The following is an 8,968-nucleotide window of genomic DNA, read 5'->3' on the forward strand; positions in this document are numbered from 1 at the left end:
GCAAATATAGACAGGTCCTTCTATGAACGAGGAATTATGAAGGTCACTGAAAGATGGCAAAAGGTTATCAGACAAAACGGGCAATATATCATCGATTGATCTTTGTTCTTTATATAAATAAATGACCTTTGAAAAACATAGACAAAATACATCATGACTTTTCCGACAACCCAATACAATCTCATGATAAAACTTAAACATATGAGGAGTTGCTTTTTATGACCAGCAAAGAAAGTGGTTTCTTGAGATGGAATGTACTCCCGGTGAAGATGCTGCAAAGACTGTTGAAATGACAATAAAACATTTAGAGCATTACATAAACTTAGTTGATAAGGCTGAGGCAGAGTTTAAAAGGACTGACTCCAATTTTGAAAGAGGTTCTATTGGTAAAATGCTATCAAATAACATCACATGCTACAGAGAAATCATTCTTGTAAAGAAGAGTGAATCGATGAAGCTAAGTTCATTGTTGGCTTATTTTAAGAAATTACCACAGCCACTCCAGTCTTTAGCAACTACCACTCTGGTCAGTCATCGATGCAAGGCCCACCACCAGCCAAAAGATTACAACTCACTGAAGGATCAGATGATAGTTAACAACATTTTTTAGCAATAAAGTATTTTTTAATTAAGGTATATACATTTTTTAGCATAATTCTATTATTAGGATTAATAGACTATAGTACAGTGTAAACAGAACTTTTATATATTACTGGGAAACCGAAAAATTAATGACTTACTTTACTGAGATATTCGCTTTATTGCGGTGGTCTGGAACAAAACCTGCAATATCTCCAAAGTATGCCTTTATATAAAAACTCCAGACCAGTGGTTTCCAATTGCATTTTGGAAGGCCAAGGTTTAGCTAAAGTTCCCCAGGGCCATGGAAGGAAAAAACAGGAGAGGTGTGGGTGCCTGACTTGGATTGACACAAAATAGCTCCACTTTTCTCTATTTTTTACCTATTGTGGTTTGGCCCAAGGTTTTATTTGTCCTTCAGTTTTTTCAATTAGTAAGTGAAATATGAACCTAATTCAATGAATTTCAGAGCCTGCCCCAATAATTTTGGGAAACTTCAAATAGAGGCACTCCTTATTCAGACTGAGAAACTGGCATGCACAGAGTGTGGAATTTGGCACCAGTCAATCCTGTGTCCTTTCCAGCCCCAACTGTATGTCCTGGGCTTGTGGCTTCCACTCCTGGTGCTTTAAGCTTCTTGTTTAAAATTTGGGAACAATAATTCTGACACTACAGTATTTCTGTGCAGCTAAGAAATGAAAAGCATGTCTACTGTTATGATGATTACCAAAAATTCAAGGCTAGCTTTTTTGGCTCTCTGAGCGGCAGCATGGCAGTCAGCAAGAACAAGCACTTTAGAAGAGGCAGCAAAAAGGGAGCCGAGAAGAAAGTGGTTGATCCATTTTCTAAGACTGATATGATATGAAAGTATCAACTACATTCCATATAACAAATATTAGAAAAACACTAGTCACAAGAACCCAAGGAGCCCTGCATCTGATGGTCTCAAGGGATGTGTTTTTGAAGTGAGCCTGGCTGATGTGCAGAATGATGAAGTTGCATGTAAAAAATTCAAGCTAATTACTGAAGATGTTTAGGGCAAAAATTGCCTAATTTCCATGGCATGGATCTTAACCTGTGACAAAATGTGCTCCATCTTCAAAAAATGGCAACCCATGATTGAAGCTCATGTCAATGTCAAGACAACCAACAGTTATTTGCTTCATCTATTCTGTGTTGGTTTTACTAAAAAACACAGCAATCAAGTTCAGAAGACCTCTCATGCTCAGCGTCAAGTCTGCCAAATCTGGAAGATGATGGAAATAATGACTCAAGAGGTACAGATAAATAACTTGAAAGAAGTGGTCAATAAACTGATTCCAGATAGCACTGGAAAAGACAGAGAAAAGGCTTGCCAATCTATTTATCTGTTCCATAGTGCCTTTGTTAGAAAACTAAAAATGCTAAAGAAGCCCAAGTTTGAATTGGGAAAACTCATGGAGCTTCATTGTGAAGGTAGCAGTTCTGGAAAAGCTACTAGGGATAAGTGCTAAAGCTGAATGAGCTGATGGATATGAGCCTCCAGTCCAAGAATCTGTTTAAAATTCAGATCTTTAGTATGACAAATAAAAGCCTAATTGTGATGTTTAAACAAAAAGAAAATTGAGGCGAAAACCCGTCCAAACATTAATTACTTACGTTCTTTTTCAAATAGTTCTCTAACACCAGGCAAATCTTTTGCTGCTCCAAAGTATTTGTAACCTCGATTTCCTGGGACCTCTTTCCCTTCATGATCCAGCATTTTAGGGCCAACTTTCTTATTGGGAAGAAAAAACAGAAAATGGATCTGATCCTTAAATCCACTATTTCCATATTTGGAAATATATTTTAAGATAATGTTTACCATGGAAAATATTTATATACACAGAAAAATATTTAGGTACTTTTTTATCCTTTAAAAAAATCAACCTAGAGCACGTTGGTTAAGAGTTGGCTTGGGACGCCAGCGCTGAGCAGCAGGGCCCTCGTTCAGATCCCACATTAGGGCCAGTGATGCTGAGCCCTCTACAGCTAAGATGGTGAACAACAGCTCGACCTGGAGCTAGGCTGCCGTGAGTCACCAGTGACGGCGTAGGCTGCAGTGCAGCTGCAGTGGGCTGCTGTGAGCTACCATGAGTGGCTGGCAGCCGGCGTGAGCGGCCGGCAGCCAGCATGAGCTGCCAAGAGCCACCGTGAGCGGCCATCGTCCAGTGGCCATTGACCCATCTGCATCACCCGGGAGGAGCGCAATGATAATACCAACGTGGGCCAGTGAAACGACATCCTCCACAACTAGACTGAAGAAAAAAAGGACAGCAACTTGTTTGTTCCCCTTCCCCGATCCCCAACGCTGTTCCCCTCCCCCAACTCCCCAATAAAAAATCTTAAAAAAAAAAAATCAACCTAAATACCTAAAAGAAGGAGGATGATTTAAGTAAATTATTGGGTTGTCGGAAAAGTCATGATGTATTTTTTCTATGTTTTTCGTTGCAAAAATGCGTCATGACTTTTCCGACTACCCAATATAACAATATTCATGGACGGGATATATTCTATACCTTAAAAATGATGGTTCTTATGAAACTCTTATATTGACTTTGAAAAATGCTTACGATATGATGTGACAAAAGCTTATAAAAAATTGCAAGCCACCTAAATGACAAGTAGTAGAAAATAAATGAAATACCCAGAAGATAGAATTTCATTCATTAAAAATGATCAGGCCATTAACTACATGCAGTATGTGACCCTGGACTAGGTCCCATACTAGAGGGGGGAACACTATAAAGGACATTATTGGGGAAATCGATGAATCAGCCAAGTAGATTATATAAAATGATTGTATCAGAGTTAAATGTCTTATACTTGATAACTTTACCATGTTTATATAAGATAACACTCTTATTCTTAGGAAATATACACAGAAGAATTAAGGGGTAAAGGAGTATCACGCATTTAAGCTTCAAATGGCTCAGAAAAATAAATCTCAATGTATACACAGAAAATTATAAAGCAAATACAGCAAAATATTAAAAACTGGTAAGTCTGTATAAAAGGTATATGGAAATTCACTGTATATTTTTGCAATTTTCTGTGAGCTCAGAAATGCTTTTAAAAATGATTACATATGCGTAAATGATTTACTGACATGAAAATCTGCTCCTGATATACTATTACATGAACAAAGCATATAGATAAATATGAACCAATTTCTGTAAAAATGAACATGAATATGCACAGACAAAATTCTAAAAAATGTTAATAGCAGTTATTTCTGGGTGGTAGAAAAATATGTAATATATTCTGTATCATACATAGAATATATATATCATTTTTTCTTATACTTTACAATTTTTATATTCTTTTCATTTTATTTTTTGCATAAAAGTATATATTGTTCATATAATCAAAATTATCATGTTGAAAAACACAAAACCTAGAACCAAAATTGTACATATATGATCTCAATTAATGGCATTCATAGAAAAACAATGGAGGCTGGCTGAGTGGCTCAGCTGGTTAGAGCTCGAGCTCTGAGCAACAGGGTCTCCAGTTCGATTCCCACATGGGCCAGTGAGCTGCACCCAAGCTGAGCTGCCTGCTGAGCTGGTGAGAGTGCATGCTCTTAACAACAAGGTTGCTGGTTCAACTCCCACACAGGATGGTGGGCTGCGCCCCTCGCAACTAAGTTTGAACACAGCACCTTGAGCTGAGCAACCATGAGCTGGATGGCTCAGTGTGCAACAAGGTTGCCGGTTCAACTCCTGCATGGGATAGTGGACTACGCCTCCCCCACAACTGCTGCGACTGGACTTGGAGCTGAGCTTGTGCCCACCACAACTAAGAGTGAAGGGCAACAACTTGACTTGGAGCTAATGGGTCATGGAAAAACACAATGTTCCCCTCCCCAATTCCCCAATAAAAGTCTAGAAAAAAAAAAAAAAACAATGGAAAGGAATATTCAAGTAGTTGCATCTAGGTAATTATAACTGAATGGTGTTCTGCTTCTTTATACTCTTCTGAGCTTGATGATAATGTATTACCTTTTTTTGCTGTGGTAAAAATACACACGTCATAAAATGTACCATCTTAATCATTTTTATGTGTACAGTTCAGTGGCATTAAATACATTCATAATGTCATGTAACCATCACCACCATTCATCACCATAACTCTTCTCATCTTATAAAACTGAAACTAAATGTATTACTTTTATACATATAAAATGAAAATAAAATTCTTAAGCATTAAAAAAATTCATTACTGTTGACTTTGGGTTGTGGAACTTCAGAATATCTAATATATTAATTCTGTAATGCTTCTGAGGTCACTTTTCTAGGAAGGTTAATAAATTTCTGCATTACTTTAATGCAGTCTAACAGGAAACAAAAGCATCATTACAGAACTGCTGAGGAGGTTGAAGGAGAATTTCCTAGTGCAGTGAGTGCCTAGAACAGAACATGTGCTCAAGGAATGTGAGTGCCTTTCCTTCTACAATGGGAAGAATAAATGCTTCATTTTTATGCCAGGTACTAAAGTGAGAATTATGGTTGTGATGTTAGACCTTCACAAAGGTGAAAAAGACCACCATGTAGAAAAACTGCATGTATTTCTAATATAAGACATTACACCCCACTGATTAGATACTACTGGTTCAAATGACCTGAGGCATCTCTTTTCACAAATGGGTCTGGGGCATTATTTTTAAAAGCTGAGACCCAGTATGGGTTGTGAAATTAATTAAGTGGGTCATAATCATCAGGGTTTTTTTTGGTTTATTTTTAAAGATTTTATTGGAGAACTGGGGAAGGGTAGCAGTGTTGGGAAATTGGGGAAGGGAAACAGCCACATTGTTGTCCTTCAATTTTAGTTGTGGAGGGCGCAGCTAGTTCAGCTCCAAATCCAGTCACCATCCAGCCGCCTGTCAGCAGCTCAGGGTAGCTCAGCTCAAGGTGCTGTGTTCAATCTTAGTTGCAGGTGGCCGTAGCTCACCATCCCATGCGGGAATCGAACCGGCAACCTTGTTGTTAGGAGCACATGCTCTCCCCAGCTGAGCCATCCTGCCACCTGTTGGCAGTTCAGCAGCAGCTCAGCTCGGGCGCAGCTCACTTGCCCATGTGGGAATCGAACTGGCGACCCTGTTGCTCAGAGCTCGTGCTCTTAACCAATTGAGCCACTCAGCTGGCCCCATAATCATCAGTTTTTTAAAAATCAAAATAGACCAGAATAGAAAATACCAAAGTTCATCAACACATACTAAGTATTTTTTTCAACACATTTTTGTCTTTATTGGGTTGTGATACAGTGTGTGCGTGTGTATGTTTTACAGTGGGTCACAGTCCTAAAAGCTTAAAAGCCACTGTTTTAGAATATTGCATTTATAAGAGTCCAAAGAAAGGAAAAGACTGGAGTGCTCCCAGCCCCCTCAGGTAAAAATCCAATAATGGATGCCCCAATTCCTAAGGACTTCAGAGAAGGATGTAAGAGGACCATGGTCATTTTAAACAAGTGGCCCAGAGAGATTAAGTGGCTTACTCAGGAACGACTGGTTGGTAAACACAGGTGCCCTGTCTGCTCTGAGACCTGTGCCGTGGAGTTTAAGCATTATCCAATCCATCCTTTTCATAGGTTTTGTATCCAAATGCAACAGGCACTTTTAAAGGCTTCTTTCATTTCTCGAGTACCTACTCTCCAGCAGGCATGGACTGGGAGCTATAGGCTCCTAGACAGGATCTACCTAGCCTGCCCAAAAGCTCACAAGCTTACTCCCAAGAGCCACTGGGACTGCTGCTTACTTACTCCATAATCAGGACCGCCCAGCTCCTTTATCCGGACCTCCCAGTGTCCTTTCTCTCTTAGAAGTTTGTTAATTTCATCATTCAGGTCACGAATTCGGAATTCACCTAAGCCAGCTAGAAAACAAAAACATTTATATCATTTCTTCAAAATACTACTCAATGTTATACCCTTAAAAATGAACGTCAACACCACAAGGGCATACAGTATAAAAATACTCATTTAATTTTATAAGAAAAACCAATAACACCCAAATAAATGAAAGGGCAAGGACTATGCATAGAGTTCCAACTGACATAGGGAGGAAAAATCCTTGAAAAAAATTTCATCCTTATTAGCAACCAAAGAAATATAAACTGAAGTAATTCTGCAGTTCCATTTACACAGCTATTAAAATCACAAAATCTTAGAGGTGGGAGGACTTAGCATCCAATTCCAGCAAAGATGCAGTAAGGTTGGCATAATACTCGTGGCTGGAAGCATTGTATTGATTTAGTCCTTTCAAGAAAGCAATGTGTTGTTAAATGGGAACATTGTTTGTATAGCCTGAGAATTAAGCCTAAGGGACAAATTTAAAGAGATGGGCACAAAGGAGTTTGCTGAGGTGTTGTCTATGGCAGCCAAGAGCTGGGGCATCCCACCACAGAGTTAGAGGGAAAACAGTTCATGAGCCCTCATATATTGAAATAATATGGCTCTTGTAAGGGAGTAGCCCTCCTTTTCTCCATTGAATTGCTTTGTACCTTTGTCAAGTCAGTTAATCACATAAGTGTGGCTATACTTCTGGACTTATTATTCTGTTTCATTGGTCTATATGTCCATCATTCACCAATACATTATCTTGAATTCTGTAGCTTTATATTAAACCTTGAAATTAGGTAGTATGAATACTCCTATTTTGTTCTTTTTCAAAATTGTTTTGGCTATTCTACTTCTCTTGCTTTTCCATTTTTTCAACATATAAAAAATTTTTGTCAACATATAAAAAAAAATTTTGTCAACATATTAAAAAAAAAATCCTGCTGGGATTGATTATGATAGTATTTGAAAAGAAAAAGAATTGATATCTTTCCTATACTGAGTATTCCCATCAATGGATACTGTATATGTCTCCATTTATTTGGGTCTTTTTTATTTTCTTAATCAGTGTTTCATAGTTTTCAGCATACAGATCACACATATTTTGATTTATATCTAAGTATTTCTTGTGTTATGATGCTTCTGTAAATAGCACTTTAAAAAATGTTCTAGTTCCTAATATTCATTGCTAGTATATAAAAACAAAATTGATTTGTGTGTTTTGATCTTTTATTCTAGGACCTTGCTAAACTCAATTATTCATTTTAGAAATCTTTCTGTAGATTCCTTGAGATTTTCTACATAGAAAATTATATCATCTAAAAATAGAGCATTTTATTTCTTGCTTTCCAATCTATGTGCCTTTTATTTCCTTTTCTTGCTTTATTGCACTAGCTAGGAATTCCTGTTATAATATTGAAGGAAGAAAACACTCAGTTTTTCACCATTAAGTATGGTGCTACAGTTTTTTTGGTAGAAGTGCTTTATTGAGGTAGAAAGTTCCCTTTCATTCCCTGTTAACCAAGAGTTTTTATCATGAATGAATGTTAAATTGGGCAAATATTTTTCTGCATCTACTGAAAATGATCACATGGTTTTTCTTCTTTAGAATGGTGACATAATGAGTTATAGTAATTTTTAATGTAATTTATTAATTGAATATAATTAATATTAATATAATATCAATTTGAATTAATAAATTTTGAATGCTGAATCAGCCATACATTCCCAGAATAAATCCCACTTGGTTGTGATATAATATCCTCTTTATAAATTGTTGGATTTGATTCGCTAGTACTTAGTTGAGGGTTTTTATGTGTATATTCATAGGGAATATTGGTCTGTAGTTTTTTCTTTTCTTGTAAGGTCTTCTGATGTGGGTATCAAGGTAACATGTACTAAAATTTATAAAATGAATTAGGAATGTTCCCTCTTCATTTTTCAGGAAGAAACTGTATAGAATTGTTATTCCTTAAATGTTTGGTAGAATTGGCCAGTGAGGCCATCTGGGCATGAAATTTTCTTTGTTGGAAGGCTTTTAACTATGAATGCAACTTCTTTCATAGACATAGACTACTCAAGTTATTTATAGCTTTTTAAAAGTGTTTCTAAACAGTGGCCTTACTGACATTTTGGGTAAGATCATTCTTTGTAGGATGCTTAGCAGCATCCTTGGCCTCCATCTACTAGATACCAGTAGCAACAATCAAAATTTCTCCAGATACTGCCAAACGTCCCCTAGTGAACAAAACAGCTCCTGATTAAGAGCCAGTTCTTTTTTTTTTTTTTTAAAGATTTTATTGTGGAATTGGGAGAGGGGAACATCGCTGGGGAATCAGGGAAAGGGGAACAGACAAGTTGCTGTGCTTTTATTCTTCAGTTTAGTTGTGGAGGACATCGCTTCACTGGCCGATGTTGGTATTATCATTGCGCTCTTCCTGAATGAGGCAGATTGGTCGCCGGCCTCTGGACCACCACTCACGGCAGCTCTTGGCAGCTCACGCTGGCTGCCAGCCACTCACGGTAACTTATGGCA

General features: G+C 37.5%; 1 protein-coding gene across 1 annotated transcript in view; it reads right to left on the minus strand.

Moving 5' to 3' along the window:
- The window catches only part of ISY1 (ISY1 spliceosome associated protein), a 58,478-nt gene that overhangs the window by 40,496 nt on the left and 9,014 nt on the right, over window positions 1–8,968 (minus strand). Inside the window, exons 4-5 of the mRNA XM_019634197.1 lie at window positions 6,358–6,470; window positions 2,218–2,335 (exon numbers count right to left, since the gene is read on the minus strand). Coding sequence (XP_019489742.1) covers window positions 2,218–2,335; window positions 6,358–6,470 — 231 coding nt within the window. The remainder of the gene's footprint in view (window positions 1–2,217; window positions 2,336–6,357; window positions 6,471–8,968) is intronic.

Source organism: Hipposideros armiger, unplaced genomic scaffold (assembly GCF_001890085.2).
Source record: "Hipposideros armiger isolate ML-2016 unplaced genomic scaffold, ASM189008v1 scaffold_1537, whole genome shotgun sequence".
NCBI classification, from domain to species: domain Eukaryota; kingdom Metazoa; phylum Chordata; class Mammalia; order Chiroptera; family Hipposideridae; genus Hipposideros; species Hipposideros armiger.